The 21120-nt window shown below is 40.2% G+C and overlaps 1 protein-coding gene across 1 annotated transcript in view; it reads right to left on the reverse strand.

The window, feature by feature from the left end:
* The window catches only part of OTUD7A (OTU deubiquitinase 7A), a 185801-nt gene that overhangs the window by 44669 nt on the left and 120012 nt on the right, over positions 1-21120 (reverse strand). Inside the window, exons 6-8 of the mRNA XM_032593582.1 lie at positions 5694-5795; positions 2007-2134; positions 1077-1189 (exon numbers count right to left, since the gene is read on the reverse strand). Of these exons, the coding sequence (XP_032449473.1) occupies positions 1077-1189; positions 2007-2134; positions 5694-5795 (343 nt within the window). The remainder of the gene's footprint in view (positions 1-1076; positions 1190-2006; positions 2135-5693; positions 5796-21120) is intronic.

A 21120-nucleotide genomic window follows, 5' to 3' on the forward strand; every position in this document is an offset into this window, starting at 1 on the left:
ACCTGACACAGGGCTTGACACCATGACCCTGGAATCATGACCTGAGCTAAAATCAAGAGTCAGATGCTTAACCGACAGAGCCACCCAGGCACCCCAAATGCTCAGGCTTACTTGTTTGGCTGAGATTTTTTCTAGGGTGACAGCTTGGCCCTCAACTTCAGTAGGTGTGAACCAAAGCACATACCTCCTTTGAAATGCTATGGCCACAGGTTTGGTGACTGTTTTGTTTGGCCACACTCTTCATTCTCATATTGGATGTTTAAGCTGTGTCTTTAGGAACAAGTTACTCCCTACATGTGCACAAAGCCAAAATCTTTTTGCCAGTAATGTGCATAACATCTATGGAGCTCATTGGGAGATGCTGGGCTCACTTAATGACCTCTTGCTCTCAGTGTGATTTATTTATTTATTATTTATTTATTTATTTATTTATTTATTTATTTATTTATTTTTAGTGTTTATTTATTTTTGAGAGAGAGAGAGAGAGAGAGAGAGAGAGAGAGAGCGAGCATCTGAAGTGGGCTCTGCGCTGCAGCAGCCAGCCTGATGCAGGGCTTGAGTTTACAAACCATGAGATCACGACCTGAACTGAAGTCGGATGCTCAACCAACTGAGCCACCCAGGCTCCCCTCAGTGTGACTTCTTGAAGTCAGAAATTAAATAGATACTTAGGTGGAAAAAATCCAAACCCAACTGCTTGAGGCTTCTGAGCCTGGTGAGTACAACAGCAGTGGTTCAGGGTCTCCCAAGTCACATGCCTCCTACAAAGGCTGGCTGAGCAGGGAGTCCTCTCTCCAGGACTGCCTGCAATGAGGAAGGGAAAACACTGGTGACCTTCATGCCTCTACCTGCAAAATGCATGCAAGGCTGTGTAAACTTTCCCCCAAATATCTGGCAGGGGTCCAGCCAGGCCTCACAACTCTGCCCTGAGTCCTTGAGGAGAATGTAGTGTCTGAAGGCAGGAGTCTTTGTGTTTCCCCAGCCTGGGGTTACCACGTGCTCCCTCAAGCCACTTCCCACGCTGGGTGGCCGGGAGCTCAAGGTGACCACTGGGGAGGGGAAGGGGCAGCACTTACCCCCCGCCTGTGCCACCGTTCTTGCTGAAGTGCGTGCGTGGCTCGCTGGATGCCAATTTCAGTAGCTCAGTCCACTCCCGCTCCCATTCCTCCTCGGTGTACACCAGCCCTGACTGGCACAATGGAAGCCGGCTCAGGAGGTGGTGGGCCAGCCTCCTCACCCGCCCCCCACTCCAGGTGAGCCTGGCAGCCCTGCTGGACCCCTGGTTCAGTCCAAGCCCAACCAACACCCAGGCTGGGCACCACCTGCTAGTGGCCACCGACTGTCCCCGTATGCTATCGACAGTATTTCTTCAGAATGCCCAGTCTCCAATTTCAATGCTGTTGGGGGTCCACCCAGAAACAAGGGTCATTCCCAGGGGGTAAGAATGACAAAACACAATCTACACACACACCAGGCTTGGGGTTGACCATTAAAAAGTTTAAAGGGATGATAGGCCAAGTTCAATCAGAGAGCAGGCAGATTCTTCTTCTAGGACAGCAAAGTGCTAATGTCCCTCATCATCAGGAGGACTGGGATTCTCTCTGGATCAAGTACAAGAGCTGGGGCTGTAGACTGTGCCAGGACCACCCTGTGGCTACACCTGGCCTTCAAGCCACCACCAGTAGTGACCAGACATAGGTGACTGCATAATTCATCATCCAAGCCAGGACACCTTTTGAGAGTGAAGGTGGTTGGTTTTCATAACTATGCAAGGACAGGCGGTGAGAGTGGACATGTTGTCACTGTGTGTGTGCCAGGGTCTGAGCTTTTGTAAGGGGCACCTCTTCAGTGGGTTTAAATGGGGAAGGCTTTACTACTCCCAGAAGCCATTGCTGCCTGACCTCACAAGACGGACGTGGCCTTGGGGCACAGCTCTGGACTCCACCATGGCCCATGGCTGTGCTTGGTGTGGGTCCCAGGCTCTGGACATCCCAGCAGGTACCAACCTCCTTGTTCTGCTGTGTCTGCTGCCACCTCCACCTTCGCTTTAGGGCTTCCCTTTCAGCCCCTGTCCTCATCATGGTGTAGAGAGCTTTCCGCAAAACCAGGTCCCGGTCGTGAAACCCCCACATTCCTGCAGTAGGAGGCCCATGAGGAGCAGAGGAGAGAGACAGGATGTGAGGAGGGGGACAAGTCAGTAGGTAACTCAGACTGCCACAACTTACCAGACCTGGCCTCCTGCATCTGCACACAAAGATAACTCATTAGTTAGCCATCAATTCCCCTGATTAGCTAGCAATTCCCCTCTGGTGTCTTTCCCCATTTCCCCTTGAAGCAGGTTGGTAAATGAAAGAGGATGTCCCCTTCTCAGAGAAACAACAGTGGGTGAAACCAAATGCTGCCTCTTTCTGGGACCCTTGGCAAGACACTTTGAATTTCACAGGTTTGTTTTGAGGGACCTCATGTTCACCATCCAGCTCTTGTGTTTGAGTGAGAGATAGTCTCTGTGGATAAACTGGTGATGTGTCTTCACATGGGGTCTCGAGCCAGGATGGCAATCAGACCCTGGTTTCATCTAGGGTCTGCCACATCTGATGTCTCTGCCCTAAGGCATCTCAGCCTCCTGAGAAGCAGAGCATCAGTGGACACCACTGCAAACATCTGGACCTAAGAGAAAGTACCTGCTTTTGAGGTAGAAGGTCTTTCTCCCTCACCCCTTCCCTGGCCTTTGCTGGGTGTTGAGGGATTATAAGGAAAACCAACCATTTCTGAGTACATTCTTGGGGCAGGTCAGATGTGGTCAAGAGACTCAACAAATGAAACAAACAGTAATGAGAGGTGAGGCTTTTGCTGTGGGGAAAGAGTGGGGGAATCTATCCATCCATCCATCTATCCATCCATGCATACATATCCATCCATTTAATTAAATGGCATTAATTCTACTTAATTAATTCTGAACTCATTTCATAAAAGGGGTGAGACACCATTCTGGTCATTGGCAATGCCCACAGCAGCAATCAGGACAGACTAAGTTCCTAAAATCTCACAGAGCACACACTGGGGGAAGGTGGAGCAGCCATTGAATTAGCACATAACAAACCACCTCAGGGGCAGCGGCACCATAAGGGGAGATGAAGCAGGCCAACGGGATGCTGGTTGGCATTGGTCATGGTGTGAATGGAGACATCAGAGCATAGACTCGAGTGGGTATAGGAGGGAGCTGGGTTGCCATTCCAGGCAGAGGGACAGGCCAGGCACCAGCCCCAAGGGGCGCCCACGTGGAATACTTGAGAAACGGCAAGAGGGAAAGGTGGCTGGGGGAAGAATCAAGCAGACAAGGTGAAGAGTGAAAAGGTGGACTTTTAAGTGAGCTGAGGGCCCCTGGAGAGCTTTCATAAGAGGAGTGACCTGCACTGACCTAATCTTTAAAGGCTCAATCTGGCCATGCATCCTTTAGTGCAAAGGTATGCAATAACCAGGGGCTGCTATGGGCTTTCCATCAAGAGAGGCTTTTGTCTTTTTCTACAACATAGACGGAGGGCAGTGGCCATTAATGCTCCTGTTATAAACAGGCCAAGCCGATCTTACTCATCCCTCAGACCTGCCTGTAGTCGCCTCTCAGGACTCTCCCAGGTAGGGCAAGTCCAGTCTCAGCTGGACTCCACGGCTCCTTGTTCAGGTCTCTCTTGCAAAGAGGGTCTCTCTGCCCCATGGATGTTTGCTTACGAGTCTGGCTTTAGGATGGCTGTCATTTCTGTGTGTGCCCCCCAACCCTAGGTCAGTGTCAGGCCTGGTCTGCAGGTTTAATAAGCACTGCTGGTCAGTGTTGTGTGGCTGCTTTGGGCAGTGCTGCCCCTCCCTGTGGGGTTTAGCAATTGGAGTACAAAAGGAAAACAAGGTACCAGGAGAAAAGAACCAATTGGCCATGAGCCCCAGACTCAGCCATGGCCCAGCCTCTTCAGCAGCTGGAACAAGGCTGGCCATGGGAGGCTTTCTCTTTCTAGGCAGACAGGAGGCCCACTGTGCTCACTGAGAAAACATCTGCCCTTAGACCAGACCACAGTGGCATGTGACCTGGTTTGTGTCTTTGCCCACCTGTAGTGCTGAGAGGAGCAGTGCCTCTGCACACTTCAGTTTCTGAGGGCCAAAGGCATTTCCTTTGTAATGAGGCGGTTGTTTGACAAAGATGAGAGATTTCTTTTGTGTTCTTTCGAGATTTTACACACAACAAAGTGAAGAAATGTGTTCCACAGCAGGGGAATAGTTAATACATTATGAGGAAATATGACACAACTACCAAAACATAAGAAATTCACAATATGATTTTAAGGGAAAAATGCTGGATTCCAAACTGTGAACACTGTGAGATCATAATTTCACTGGAAGAAGAGACAAAATACACCAAAACATTAAAAGTGGCCCTTTCTGGGTGGTAGCATTTTTTTTTCTTATTATTTTTATTTTCTTACTGTGACGAATGTGGAATACTTTTATAATGCCAACAAACAGAAATGTGTTCTCTCTGGAATGGAAAGGAAGCAGGTAGGTGGGAGCCTTTGTGTCCCCCATCACCCCTGGCCAAGCCTGTGGAATGTGGCCCCTTGCTCTGGGGCTCCATTCTCCTCAGAGGCTCTCAGGCCCCTTTGCAGACCCAATGCATTTCCCTCTATGGGTTTTAGGCATCTCACTTCTGTCCACTTGTTGCTGGAAAGGCCTCACCACAGGGCCAAAGAGAGGTTTGGGGTCCAGCCCTTGCTCTGGGTCATAGGATCAACTGTATTTACCTGGGGAGGGGAGTTTGACCAACAAGGAATATTCCAATATGCCAACTAAGAATATTCTCATTTGAAAGTCCCATCTATGGAGAGATCCTTCATTATAGGACTGAGGAGGACAGACAGCTCTTGATGCCTGGGTCCCTGGCACAAATCCAGGCCTGTCTGTTAAAACTGATCTGGCTTTATGTGTATAAGGCTGGGTCTAGAAGGGGTGCTTGAGCTTCCAGAAAGTCTACCATGGGCCCTCAGTTATTCAAATGGTGCCACTCATGTCTGTGCACCTGCTGGGATGGCTTTTTGCAACCAGGAAGCACACAACTCTGCTGAAGGTTGCTGACCTCTCTGCTTTATATTCCAGTTACATAGATTCCCCTGTGATTTCCCCAAATGATATCTACGTCTTTTTGTCAGTCCACGTGCATGGACTGCTGTCAGTGTGGTGGCTCTGTACCTACCCAACCTAATGTACTGCTCCCCAAACTTCCTGCTCAAGCCCAACCAAACTCAGACCTGCTTCCAAACATCCTGTTAATTCCTGCCTTCATGCTTTTCCATGCAGTCTCCCTATCTGAAGTGTCCTTTTTTGTATTATTTCAAGTCCTTCAAATCTCAGTAAAATCCTGCCTCCTCCAGGAAGTCCTCTTTTATTGCTCTAGGTCATGATGTCTAATCCCCATCACTGCAGCTCATGATTAGGCCTCTTTCTTTTATATTAGGTCTTTTCTCATGTGTGCTCTGTGTTCTCACCAAGCCTGCCAACTACTTGACAAGAAGGGCTGAATTGTTGCCTCCATCCCTTGGGGACTCTTCCAGCTGAGTGATGTGCATGGCTCTACTTAGCATAAGTCTGTCCTTTAACAATGATCAGAGCAGGCCTGGGGTGCTGCCACCCTCTGTCTCTGTTGTAGAGCTTACCCAGAGAGGCGGCGTGTAAAAGGCAGTTCCCATCTCCTGTAGTGGCCAAAGGAAGAAGCCGTTTACAGCTCGTGCACACAGTGGACCACCAGTTCAGGCGACCTGAAACAGAAGCTCACTTTAGAAGAGAATCCCAGAATAGACCATTTGAATGTTTGCTAAGTAAACATAGACATCAGCAGATGATTTTTGAGAGGGTTCTAGAAAACTTCAGTGGGAAAGTAGAACATTATGGCTATTTTCTCTTTAAGATAAGAAACGGTCAAATCCTCCCATCAATTAGCAAGAGGATTAAGACACTCCAGGGCAAAGCCTTTTCTCCTTGAATTTGGGAACATTTTATACACACACACACACACACACACATACACACACACACACTTTCTCTGTGTGTAATTTCCTTGAACACAATTTCCCTTTCTGAAAGTTATTCTTTTCTCTTATACCATCCTTTTTTGATGCATACATGCCTCCAAAAGTATGGTTTACATTTAATTTAACATATCCAAACCATTATAGCTACTTAGGTATATTCCTGTTAAATCTCATTAACACATCCAGAGACTTCTGCTTCCAGGAAGATGGAGTAGACATACTTTCTCCTATTCCTTATCTTAAGTACAACTAAAAATCATGGACATCATGTGTAAAATAACACAGGAAGACTTAAAAGTGGAGGAAGGGGCAGACTGACCGGGAAACTTGGGATCTGAGAAGCAACATGGTGGTAGGTTCTCTGGAGTTTCTTTTTGCCCCCAAATCCCAGACCAGGTACTGGAGAAGTTGGCAGCCTGGAGACACCAGTGGGGGCAAAGGAATCACACACTCTCTAGACAGTATTCAAGGAAAGGGGCAGCTTAGGAATACAGACAGTAACTGCTCTATTTCAGTCAAGTGCCACAGAAGAAATTATACCTCATCATCATCTCTGCCAGCAAAGGGCAAGAGGGGAGATGAAACTTCCAACCTAAGAGACATAATGAGCTACTCACCACCCGTTCCCCCAGTGCCAGATGGTGTCAGAGAATGTTGAAAGCATTGCCAGCAACTCAGCCCTGCTGGGTGATAATATGGACTCCACCCCCCACCAACTGAGAACATATGGAGAACTTGGCCTTTCACACCTCTCTGGTGGCAATGAAGTCCCTCTGCTCCCTCCCAGCAGTACAAGAAGCCCAGGCCTTCACAGGTGTCAACAGAGGCAGAGAGGAGAACCTGTGCTTCTACCCTATTCTGGCAGTTATTACCAATCTACAACTCCAGACATCAGATGAACAGAAAAGGAGAACCCATCCGACCTGCGGTAAAGAATACTAAAGGGATACAGTAGAGAATACTGCAGGGTGCAAAGAAGGAATAAATGGGCTTTAAAAGGCATGTATGTTGGTAAATGTAAATAAATATTAGCTGTTTAAAGCAATATCATAAATGCCTTTTTGAGGATTAAAGTATATGTAGAATTAAAGCACATGACAACAATAACACAAAATACGGAAATGTGTAATAAATGACATAAATCCTAAGACCCTTACATTGACCACCAGGAAGTGGTAAAAGGGCCAACTTAAAGTAATTCTAATAGCTTGACAGTGGGCTTTGGAAACTATAGGGTAACCACTACAAGAATAATAAAAGAATGTATAACTGACAAGCAAGTAGTGGGGAAACCAGAATAATAAATATTCTTTTTTTTTTTTTTTTTTTTTTTTTTTTTTTTTTTTTTTTTTTTATATGAAGTTTATTGACAAATTAAACAAGGTTGACAGTATCTTTTAATTGGAGTATTTAGCTCACTCACATTTAATATAAATACAGATATATTTTGGTTCAAATCCATTATCTTGCTGTTTATTATGTTGTGTTTTATTGTGTCTCCTTTTTCTTCTCTCTAATATTCTTTTGAATTATTTAAGAATATTTATTACAGAATAATAAATATTCTTAAATAATTCAAAAGAATATTAGAGAGAAGAAAAAGGAGACACAATAAAACACAACATAATAAACAGCAAGATAATGGATTTGAACCAAAATATATCTGTATTTATATTAAATGTGAGTGAGCTAAATACTCCAATTAAAAGATACTGTCAACCTTGTTTAAAAAAACAAGTATATGCTGCTGACAAAAGACACCATAAACATAATGACACAGAAATGTAACAGTAACTAGGTAGAGAAAGATACAACATTCAAAAACTAGGCAAAGGGGCTCTTGGGTGGCTCAGCTGGTTAAGTGTCTGAGTCTTGATTTCGGCTCAAGGTCAGGCTCTCGTGGTTCATAAGATTGAGTCCCACATCAGGCTTTGCCCTGACATCATGGAGCCTGCTTGGGATTCTCTCTCTCCTTCTCTCTCTACCCCTTCCCCCTCAAGCTCTCACTCCATCTCTCAAAATAAATAAATTAAAAAAAAGCTTTGAAAAAAAAAAGGCAAAAATAAAGCTAGTGAAGTCCTATTGATATCAGATGTAGGTGACATTATTAAGGCACAGGATAAATGGATATTTCATAAATATGGCACAATAAAGTCAAATGGAAAATATAACAAAACTTAATGTATATATACCTAAGACTTAGTCTAAAATATATATAAAGCAAAAATTGATAGACTCAAGAGAGAAATAAACAAGCCCCAAAGTCAAAACTGGAGGTTTTTAACCAAATTCTCTTGATAAATGATAGACTCAACAAACAAAAACTTCAGTAGAGATTAAATAGAATTCAAGAATTTGACATGTATATAACTTGACATATATATAACACTTCACCCACAGACTGCAAAATAATTACACTTTTTTTTTCAAGTCACATGGAATATTTTCCAATATTGACCACATATTGGGCTATAAAAAAGTGTCAACAAATTTCAAAGGATTTGAAATCATTCATAGTATGTGCTCTGGTCATAATAAAAATAGGTTAGAAATCAATGAGAAAAATCAAGAAAAGTAGCCATCTTGGGCTACTATAACAAAATACCACAGACTGGGTAGCTTAAAAAACAGACACTTATTTCTCACAGTTGTAGAGGCTGAAAGTCCCAGACTGAAGTGCTGGCTGATGTGGTTCCTGATGAGAACCCTCTTCCAGGTTTTCAGGTGGCAGACTTCTTGCTGTGTCCTCTCATGGTGGACAGTGAGCTCTGATCTTTTCCTCCTTTTGTAAGGACACTAATCCCATCATGGGGGCCCCATCCTCATGGCCTTATCTAAACTTAATTACCTTTCAAAGGCCCTACTGCCAAATACCATCACATTAGGGATCAGGGTTCCAACATAGGGATTTAGGGGGGACAAAAACATTCAGTCAATAGAAGTACCCAATAAGGCAGTTTGTTCACTGAATGTGGCTGTCCCCCAAGGGGACTACCCTTTCAACTGCTTTCTAGGTAATGAGCAAGATGAACAGTATAGGAGTTATATAGACCTGTTTTGAAAATTCAATTCCTCCCTGGCCATTTATGGCTATGTTGCTTCTTTTTTTCTGTAGTGGAAACCCTAGGCTGGTCTGTCTGGCACACCCTCTGGGTGGAAGTTTAGCCAAAAGGGAACCTCAGGGATTCATACTTAGTTATGATTCAGTTTTATAAAAATACTTTGTCCTTCTTATGGCTAACCTTTGTGGATGAGAGGTACAGTTGTGATTAGGAAGAGATTGAAAAAGAAATAGGTAAGTTACAGGCATTGTGATGGCATATGCCAATGTTGTGATAGAGGGGAGAAGCAACAACTCTAGCATGTGGGGAAAGAACATATCAGACTGCAGAATGTGTAGGGGAGGGAAGTACATTGATCATGTTTTACTTCTTAGGACCACCTTGTAGGTTTCCACATGAAGAAAAATGCTCCTGTGGGATATCCCAGATGTTGCACATGCCTCAAATATAGCAGAATCTTTCTCCTGTGACTGAGAAGTCTCAGGGTTTCTGCCAGCACCCATGAAGCCATGGAAGGCTAATTTATTAGCTTTCAAGTAAAACTTTGGACATCTCACAGTTATTGACAAAAAACATAGGCCTCATAAAATACAAAGTTTACTATCCATCAGGGGAGGAAGGTCCCACAAAATACAATAGGATGGGTTGAAAATATTAGAAGAACAGGAATGAACACAAAGTAGCCTGAGCCTTACCAGGACTGAAACCCGGCCTCAACTCATCGTTCTGTGGCCACAGTAAGGTAATCAGCCACAGAAGGTGAAGGGTGAGCCCTTTCTACAGGAGGACAGCATCATTTGGAGTCTCTGAAATTTTATATTCACAAGGTCTATAAGGCAAGTAAAAAATTACTAGGTATGCCAAATCCAAACAAAAACAAAAAACAAAAACCAACCAAACAATAAACCCCAAGAGTAACTGACTGAAAACCAAAAGGGAAAAATGGGATAAGAGAAAAAGGCAAACAGATTATCCACATTTTGAAGTTATCTGACAGAGACTTTAAGTCACTATAATTAGTATGTTCAAGAAAATAGAAAAAATGAGGCAGAAGCAATATTTGAATAGATAATCATCAAGAATTCTCTAAAATTGATTAAAGACACAATTTTTAGAGGGTCTGTAAATTCCAAAAAGAATAAATACAAAGTAAATGGCATATAGTGAAAATTAGAAAATTAGAGAGAAACTCTTAAAAGCAGAGGAAAAAGAGAACTATTACATACCTAGAGGAATAGTGATATAAGCCTACACAGAGTGGAATGAGAACATCAAAGTGCCAAAAGAAAATAACTTCCAATCTAGAGTTCTATACCCAGCAAAACTATCCTTAAACACTGAAATTGCCAGGAATGTAAGGTAACTTCCTCAATCTGGTATAGGTCACCTATGAAAAGCCTGCAACTAACAGGATACTTAATAGTAAGATATTGGATGATTTCAACCTCAGATGGGGAACAGTACTCAATATTGATGATGGTCTGAACCTGTGCAATAAGGTAAGATGTTATGATAGAAAAGAAATGAATGGAACTGCACTTATCAGTAGATTACATAATTGTTTATATAGAAAATACTTAGTAATCTACCAAAACACTCCTAAGCCTAATAAGGGAACTTATATTTAGCAAGATCTCAGGAAACAAGGTTATCTACAGGTATCATTTATATTTCTATTAAGTAGCAATATATGATTTAGAAAATGAAATAAAAAATGCAATACTTAGACATAACTCTCATGAAAAATGTTATATCTAGACTGAAAATTATAAAAATATAATACATTCCTGAGAAAATGTAAAGATTTAAATAAGTGGAGAGGGTAATTGTGCACATAGACTGAACTCCTTAATGATTCTGCATTCTCTCCAAGTTGATCTATAGATTTAACATAACCCCATGCAAAACTCCAGAAGCTACTTTTTAGAAGTTGACAACTTGATTCTAAATTTACATGGATAAAAAAAAAACCTAGAACAGACAAAATAATCTTGAAGCAGAACAAAGTTGGAGGACTTACAGTTCCTGATTTGACAGCTGATTATAATGTCATAGTAATCAAGACAGTGTGCATATAAGAGAGACAACTAGATCAATGTGACAAAATATACAGACCAGAACAGACCCACACATTTATGGTGACTTAATTTTTTTTAATGTTTTTATTTTATTTTTGAAAGAGAGAGAGACAGACAGACAGAGAGACAGAGAATCCTAACAAGGCTCCACACTCAGTGAGGAGCCTGAAGAAGGGCTTGATCCCACGACCCTGGGATCATAACCTGGGCTGAAGTCAAGAGTCGGATGCTCAACCCACTGACCCCCCAGATGCCCCTTATCTTATATTTCTAATGTTATGGGAAATTACTGTTGATGTATCTTTGTTTTCTAATGAAGCATAGTTGACATACAATGCTATATTAGTTTCAGGTGTATACCACAGTGATTTGACAATTCTAAACATTAGTCAATACTCACCCCAGTAAATGTAGTCACCATCTCTCACTATGCAACGTTATTACAATATTATGGACTATATTGCTTATGCTGTATTTTTCATCTCCATGATTTATAACTGGAAGTTTGTACTCCTTAATCCCCTTTACCTATTTTATCCATCCCCCTCCCCCCTCTCCTCTGGCAACTACCAACTTGTTCTCTGTATTTAAGTCTGTTTATTTTGTTTTTCTTTGTTTTGTTTTCATATTCCACATATAAGTGAAATAATATGGTGTTTGTGTGTCTGGGAAACTATCTCTCCTTTAAATACGAATGGTAATCTTGCCACATACAGTATTCTTGGTTGTAGATTTTTTCCTTTTAGCATTTTGACTATATCAGGCTACCATATGGTATTTGTGACATATTATTTTTTATTTGGGGAACAGAATATAAAAGCCACCTCTTGGGCCTTCAACTCTGTGGAATTTCCATCAAGTGAGAATGTTTCTAATAGATATTTCCAAGAAGTTATGAAAACACTTGATTATTTTTTTTAAGAAAGGGAATGATACTAATAGGATTGGAAGCATTGGGGGGCATCACATTATTTACATTCCAACAAGCCTTCTGTCATTATTGAGAATTTAATAAAGGGTGTTACTGCTTTCAGTCATCAATAATGAAATATGAAGGGCAAGAGTTACAAGTAATGCTGGGTGTTAAGGCTCTTAAAAGTACATTTAGTCCAGAGTTGGGAGAGTTATTGCTTAACAGATTACCACATTAACAAAGTTTAATATAATAAACCGCGTCAATAATGTGTTTAAACTGGATACCTATCTCCTCTACAGTGCTTCTTGGTTAAGATTCAGTAACTGGATTTAAATGGTAAGTGGTTTTATTCATATAAAATAATTGTACCCTTAATTCTAAATGAAAACATGTACTGAAATTAACACTACAAAATTAAATGGACAAGCCTCTATTATTGATGATGCTAATGCTTATGTTAACAAATTGGTGTATTCTCACCACTTGCAAATCATCTTATTAAAGCTAAATGAGAAATGCAATTAAGGGTCTTAACTGACAGTGCCACTGGATAACCAGAGACACAATTAGAAATAACATGCCATCAGTTGGTAACTTCTTTTTTTTTTCCAGGCTATGAAATAGCAACTTGTCTCACCTGACTTTTTCAAAGCCTTTTAAAACATCCAGGCTGGGAGACATTAAAACTGGGTTGCCACAGAACGAAAGAAAATTACAAGATTCTCGCACAGCATTAACAGAGTGGCTGTCACCTGAAAACCCAACACATTTCATATTAAAGTGGGATGGCGCCATTCATCCTCTGAATTTGTTTGAGGCTGACAGAGGCTCCTCCTCTCAAGAGCCAGTGGGTACAGGGGTGTTAGCAGAGAAACAGGGGAAGGACAGGGAGGTGATATGCTAATGAGGCAGGTGATCTGCATTAATGGGCAGACTCCATGGTATGCCCATCTAATAGTATTCCCTTCCATTCTTGCTCATAGAACGCTGCTATGTCTGGTGTTTTTTTAGGGAAGACAAGATTCCTTCCCTGTTCTGTGGAACAAATGTTGCTAGGAACAAGACAATACATGCAATTCCATGATCCTTGCCAGGGACCGTGTTGGTGTGGCCACATACTGTCACTCAGCCTAGAAGATGGAAAAGAAATCTGCTGGGGCAGCTACTAGGAAAGTGGTGTTCATCCTTCAAAAGGAACATAGACAGGGCCTCTCCATCCCTTCCCTGAATACTGTTGTGTGAGGATATGTTGCCAGATGCATCTACAGCCATGTTGTATCCTGAATGGAGGCAGCACTGACCTGCTGAGGATAGAAGGGCAGAAGTCTGGGTCCTTGCTGACACTGAGGAGCTGCCAGCCTTACCATGAGCTTCCCTGTCCTCAGACTTCCTGTTCTGTGGGATAGTGATGGATTCTTGGCTGAAAGGTCTTGCTGGCTTGGGTTAGTGTCTCCTCCTCACTGCAGGGCTGACAATAAATCACTCAGCTCTGCATGGGAGGGTGCACATTCCCATTTTACAGACAAGGAAACAGGCTCAGGGAGTCAATGAACATGCCAGGGTGCACTGAATCTTAAAGGGGCCATTGGTCATCCAGGGCAAAATCAGATCATGAACAAAGCTGATCTAATTTACTTGGACACGGTTGAGTTTGTCGGCAAGACAGTTTTAACTTCTGTGAGCTGGTATGATTTCAAAAAATATATCCTTCAAATAAGTAGTGGAGCTGAAGCTCAAATTTGTTACTCTGAAGTCATAGACCTAGTCTTTCTACTATGCTTCCTTAGAGAAACAAGGGTTGCTCATTCTCCTTTTCTGGCTCTTGCTCTTGCTGTGTCTTGCTTGATTTTCTCATTCCATTTTTTTTAAGTTTACTTATTTTGGGAGAGAGAGCATGTGCATGAGAGCTGACGAGGGGCAGAGAGAGAATCCCAAGCAGGCTCTGAGCTGTCAATGTGGAGCCCCATGCAGGGCTCAAACCCACAAACCATGAGACCTGAGCTGAAACTGAGAGCCCAATGCTTAACCGACTGAGCCACCCAGGCACACCTCATTCCATTTTTACTATTAAAATTTTGAAGAGTGCCAAGGGAAGTACACCCATCATGCAGAACAAGGCCCCTGTGAACCCTTGAACCCTCTGTCGTATTTACTACAGCTCTTGCCTTTTGATGTAAAAGAAAAAATTAAAGATTAAGTTGAAGTTCCCTTGATGTGTCTCCCCAGTTTTCATTCTCATTCCTCCTTCCCCAGCAGTACCACTACATGACTTTGGTGACCTTTGCATTATAGAACATAAAAACAGATACATTAAAGGTTGAAATATGTGTGTTGTGCACGAGGCTTCTTCCTCTGCCTCTGGTTCCCACAATCAAAACCATGCTATTTCTTTCTTTCTCATATTCCTTCCTCCCTCTCTCCCTTTGTTCCATTCCCTTCTACTTCTGTCTCTGCCCACAATGCCACTCGTTGGGATTGCCAGTGTTCAGGCAGAGAAGGATCATTCCCTTTCTTTTCCCATAGAGCACACAGATCAGACAGTCCACTGCTCTGACCTCTCTTTGTTCCAACGACTCTTCCAGGAACTGGGAGAGTAAGCCAGAGTCATATGGCCCCTGGGGAGACATGGTGGGGAATAAGTCCCATTGGGTCATTCAAGAATGGGTTATGAAATAATAGGCTGGTACCCTTGAAAAAAATCACTATCTGAAAAACAAAAGAAAAGATAGGGGCGTATTCTTTAAAAGAGGCGAAAGAGATATAACCAAAAGCAACGTAGGAATTTTGGTTGGGTCTTGGAATGAAAAAAAATTAGAAATGAGATTTTGGGGCTAATTGGGAAAATGTGAATACAGACTCTATGTTAGATAGCATACTAAGTAAATATTTTTCTAAGGAGTGACAGTGTTCTGTCTTCACAGGAGAATTTTCGGATACTTACAATACACATTCAAAAGGTTCAGAAAAAAAGTTAGAGGCCAGGTTCTGTGTGGTAGGTGTGCTTCCCTTGGCACTTTTCAACACTTTCACAGTAAAAATAGAATGAAAAAAAAAAGAGCTGAAGCAAACATGACCTAACTGAAAACTGGTGACTCTGGCCACAAAGTAAATAGGTACTAATCTTTCAGCTTTCCTGCAGATTTGAAAATGTTTAAAACAAAAAGAATGCCATGTGAGTTTGTTTTGGTTTTACACTTGTAAATGGAGAAACTCTATTCTGGTGCCAAAGACAATATCTATATAAATTAACTCATTTGTCTTGATTTAGTTTTAAAAAAGTGGTTGAATTCAGTTAAACACACTTGGGGGGGAATCTAACTGGTGCAGTGACTAGTTTTACTAAATTTTTCTCTTCAATAGATGAGTTGGAATTTTTACAGTTTGGTTATAATTTTTGTATTTTTCAGAGACACAGAGCCCTGAAGCTTACAGGTGATTTCTCTGATGTGTCTCAGGTTGATCCCCTTTTGCATCCATGAGGACAGCATTAATAAATCATCATCCTTTTCAAGGCAGACATGCTAATCAATCATCAGTCTTTCCACAAAGAAAACAGAAGACCACTCATACTTTTCAATTCAGAGTTCTGTGCGATAATGACCAATTGTTTCATGTTGACAATGGGGACATAATGAATTATTCACCCAAAAAGCAGGCTTTGGAAATCCTACTCCTGTAGATCTGAGGCCAGAGTATGAGGTAGTCAAGGGCTCAGAGAGGTAGCCAGCGGAGTGGTTAAGCACAGGGACCCGGAACTAGATTTTCTGAGTTCAAATCTGTTTCACTATTTTTAAGAAGGGTGACCTGGAAAAGTTATTTTGACTAATGTCTCAGTCTCCTCTTCTGAAAAAGAGTAGAATTTTTATGAACAATATGTTATTTACTATTTGGGAAGCACTTAAAACAGGGCTTGGCATATAGAAAGTACCATATATGTGTTTTTCTCAAAACAGGTCCAAAAACCTGGGTTAAAGTAAGGAATGTATTTATGCATAATCTAATGAGTGAATAAGTGAGCCACACCCTTTTGGATTAAACAGTACCTTCACATACCAAGGTCCTTTTGAGGGTAAGCAAAGAGTTGCTTTTGCATTTATGGAGGAGAAGTCTAAGGGAGACTCCTTGCACTCAGACTGCTCAGGGCTGCCCCGTGAGGTCTTCTGAGGCACGATGAGGCAAGGACCAGAAATTAGAGGAGCTGTTTAGAAGTTTGTACAGCAATGGGCCTTGCTGCCATACTTTCATTGAATTTATAAAAGTATTGGTTCAGAATAAATTGAAAGCTTAAAAAATGGTCTGTCAGTACAGAGAGCTTGAGAAACCCTACTAGAGGTCCCCAGAAATGCAAATTACACCCTTGAATCAAGTTAAACTTTTTGCCTACATTCACTGTTTAATTTGTAGTATTGGTAGAAAGACGCTTTAAAGAAAAAAGTTTAATAAGTCTGAGGGGAAAGGAATCACATTAGGAATATAAGAAAAGAGGAGGAGCCAACGTGGCCTTACAGGTTATCATGTCTGAAAGACCAAACAAAATGACTGTTTAAGAACACTTTACTATTTCTCATATCCCTAAAACCTCATATTGATTTTTACTTGTTATTCTCTATTTAATTATTCTTAATTTCTTAGAGAATCCAATTTGAAATATGATCTTGTGTGCATGTGTAAAGAACAGCCAAGAAAGTGGGAGCTGAATGTTTTGTCCTCAGTCATTAGAAGACAGAAGCCCCTCTTCCTGAAACGAGTGGGAGAGACAGATTTAAAGAGAAAAAGGAGTCAGAGGAAATAATCCTCCTTGTCAACACTCCTTTGAAATGTATATCCAAGCCTGAAATAAAGTGTGGTCAATCCCCAATGACCAAAATACAAATATGGAATGAAATTAGAATATGCACCAACTCTGCATCTCCTGTGGGTGAAGATATTTTGCCTGTTTAATTACTTCACAAGAATCTGCAAAAAGGCTTTGAGATTCTGTGATGTGGGGAATTGGGACCAGTGATCCCCCTCACACCACGTGAAGTTAGGAACCTCAAGAACTATCCCCTAAGTGTAAAGATCAGAAATTATTTTCCTCCTGGCAAAGGAAGCTGAGAGGGAAATATGTCTCTTATAGACTGGGCTTAGCAGAAAAACAAAACAAAACAAAACAACTCTTTCCAGACATGTTGTAACTATTGACTTGGCTCTGACTTGAGCTAAAACTGATTTGTGGCTTGAAATGTCTAAGCAAAGAAATTAACATAAAGATTGGTTATAGGATGGTAATTTCCTTTGGGAGTCTGGCATAAACAAAGAAACAAATATATCACTCAATATGGTTGAGAACACCCTCAAGTCAGACCATCAGACTCCCATGGATAATATCCTGCTCACAACCCCAAATTACAAACCCAACAGGAAAGCAGACATCATGAATAAGAGTTATAGACCCCAAGTCATAGCTACCTATAAACTTGAAGATAAAAATGGTCAGCTACAGACTATAAACAAATATGCTTAAAATGTTTAAAAGACATAAAAGAAGGAAACAATTAAGACCAAAGCATAAGAAACAGATTTGGAAAATAAAAATAGGACTTAAAAATGGAAGAGGATTGGGGCACCTGGGTGAAGTCGGTGAAGCATCTGACTTTGGCTCAGGTCATGATCTCATTGTTTGTGAATTTGAGCCCCGCATTGGGCTCTGTGCTGACAGCTCAGAGCTTGGAGTCTGCTTCAGATTCTGTGTCTCCCTCTCTCTCTGCCCCTCCTCCACTTGTGCTTTGTCTCTCTCTCTCTCTCAGAAATAAACATTAAAAAAATTTAAAAAAATGGAAGAGGATAATAGAAATAAAACACAGTTTTACATTGAATTAGACAATGTCAAAGAAAAAAGATATGAATCTAAGTCAGAAGAAATTATTTAGAATGCAATTAAGAGGGAAAGAAAGAATATGAAAGACAGGCTAGTAGACATGAAGAACAGACTGGAAAACTCTAACATTGTCTAACTGAAATTCAGAGGCAATACTCAGGAGATCTCAATGGAAGAATTTTTCAGAAAAAATATATAGAAATAAATTCAAAGATTTAATAAATGTAAGACATTCCAAGCAAGAAAAATAAAATTAGTTTACTCCTTGATATACCCTAGTGAAACCACAGAAATAAGACAGAGAAAATATCTTAAAGTAGAATAGAAAAAAATCATCTTCAAAGTAGCAGACTGACAGCTGATGTCTCAAGAAAAAAAAAAAAAAAAGAAAAAAGGAAAATAAGCCAATGCAATATCTTCAATGTGGTGAATGAAAATAACTGGCAACCTAGGGTACTCTGTCTAGAAAAAAATGTTTTTCAGAAATGGAGGTAAAACAAAGGTATTTTAAGACTAATAAAAATGAAGAGAGTAAAATCAGCAAGGTGCCCAAGGAAATTCTAAAGGATGAACTTCAAATGGAAGAGCTAATAGTAAGAAACAAAAATGGTAAATATATGGATAAGTCTAAATAAACACTGACTGTATAAAACAACAATAATAATGTCTGATGAGGATAAAGCATAAAATTAAAATAAATGACAATAACTTATAAATCAAGAAGAGGGAGGGTGCAAATAAAATCAGACTAGTCTAAGGTCTCGGTATTGTCTGGGTATAGGTTGAGATGATGAATCTGGGATGTGATTCATATACATGTTATATGAATTAGGGTAACTTCTCAATAATAGAAAGAGGAAAAGAATGAAATAATTAAAAAAAAGACATATCTAAAACATGAGAATACAAAAGTACTAAATGTAAAAGTATGGCAAATGGTGCTTCAGACCAATTCTAACCTAAAGAAAGCTAGGATAACTGAATTAATTATCAAATAAAATAAACTGAGAGGAAAGAAAGCATTACTAGAGTGAAATAAGCTCTCTTTAAAATGTTCAGCACCTCAGTTCATGAGGAAGACATAACTTTAGTTGCTGTATTTAATGACACAAATCGATTTAAAAATCCATTAAAATAAAAGGAGATATAAACAAATGCACAATCATAATGGGGAATTCTCATGCATCAGTAATTAAGAGTCCCAGTAAAAAATAAATACATAGATTTTAACAACATAATAAACGACCAAATGTACATATATAAAATAATGCAGTCCACAATAGAAGACTATGTTCTTTTCAAGAAGACATGTGACATTAAGAAGACAGAAAGATCATATTCTGGTCGTTAAAGCAAAAGGTCTCAATAAATTTCAAGTCAAACAGATCATGTTCTCTGACTATACAACAATTAAGGCAGAAATCAATAGTACAAAAGCAACCAGAAATATTTAATGTCCTTTCCACATATTTAGAAGTCAAAAAATACTTCAAATAATTCATAGGTCAAAGAATAAATAAAAATAAAAATAAGAATACTTTTGAATTGTACAATAACACAAATGCTATATTTCAAAACTTGTAGAATGTGGCTAAAATAGTAATTGAGGAAAATTAATGACCTTAAATACTTATGAGAGAAAAGAAGAAAGATTAAGAATTAATGACTTGAATATTCATCTCAAGAAGTTAGGAAAGGAACACAGTAAATAAATCCAAAGTAGAGGATAATAATATAAATCAGGAGTCAGTAAACTTTGGTCTGTGGGTGAAACATGGCCAGTGGTCTATTTTTATATGGCCTGAAAACTAAGAATGTCTTTTGTATATTTAAAAGGGGTGTGTGTGTGTGTGTGTGTGTGTGTGTGTGTGTGTGAGAGAGAGAGAGAGAGAGAGAGAGAGAGAGACAGAAAGGAAGGGAGGGAGGGTGAAAGGAGAGAGGGGTGTGTGTGAGGGAGAGAGGAGAGAATGAAAATGTGATAGAGACTTATGTGACTGGCAAAGCCTAGAAATATCCCTCAGATATGAATGGGAAATAATGGCACTTTCAGATCAATAAAAACAGAGAGTTAACTGCCATCAGGCCTGCACATAAAAACAAAACTAAAATCATATCATACCAGGATGGTATAACAAGTCTAAATCTGTAGCTTCAATGTATATAAAACAAAAGTTGATAGAATCAAAGGTGAAATAGAGAAACCCACAATCACAGGGGAGCCTTTAATATACCTCTTTCAGTAGCTGGTAGAACACATCGATAAAAGTTCAGTTAAAGATAGAGAAGATCTGAACAACAAAATCAACAAAGTTGATATAATTAACACATATAAAACACTATACCTGAGAAGGACAGAATTCAAAATTTTTTTAAGCACACAGGGAGTATTTCCCAAACTTCATCATATGCTGGGTCATAAAGCAAGTCTCAATTAAATGTCTGAAATCATTCATTGTATATTCTTTGACTATAGAGGAAGCTAGAAAAAAACCACTAAAATATCCCACATTTTCTTAGTCATTAAACAATATACTTCCAAATAACCTAGGGATCAAAGAACAAAAATTGCAAGAGAAATTAGAAAATGTTTTAAATCGAATGATAAAGCAAATAACACATCAAAAATTGTAATATTCAGCTAAAGCACTGCAGAGAGACACTGCAGAGAGATGTGTTGCATTATAGCGTACTGCCAAAGAAGATATAATGGCATAAGCTTACATCTCCTGAAGCCAGGAGAAAGAGTAGCATATTTAACCCAAAGGAAGAAGATGAAAGAAAAAAATAAAGAGCAGAGATTAATGAAACAAGAAATAAATGTACAGTAAAAAATCCAACAGAGGCCAAAATGGATTCTTTGAATAGATAAGTGTAATTTTTAAGTCCCTAGCAACATTATTAATGAAAATAAAAGGGAATTACTAAATATCAACATGGGAAATGAAAAAGGAGGCATCATCACAGATCCTAATACATTCAAAACTAGTGAGCGTTGACACCAATAACTAAAATGAAAAGACAAATAATATGGAGCAACCAGAACTCTAGACAGTAGAGGAGCAAACTGGTACATCTGCTGAAAAATATTATAAAGCTAAACATGTGTAAAATCCTATGACTCAGCAATACCACCCCT

The sequence above is a fragment of the Lynx canadensis genome, chromosome B3, assembly GCF_007474595.2.
Source record: "Lynx canadensis isolate LIC74 chromosome B3, mLynCan4.pri.v2, whole genome shotgun sequence".
In the NCBI taxonomy this organism is placed as follows: Eukaryota; Metazoa; Chordata; class Mammalia; order Carnivora; family Felidae; genus Lynx; species Lynx canadensis.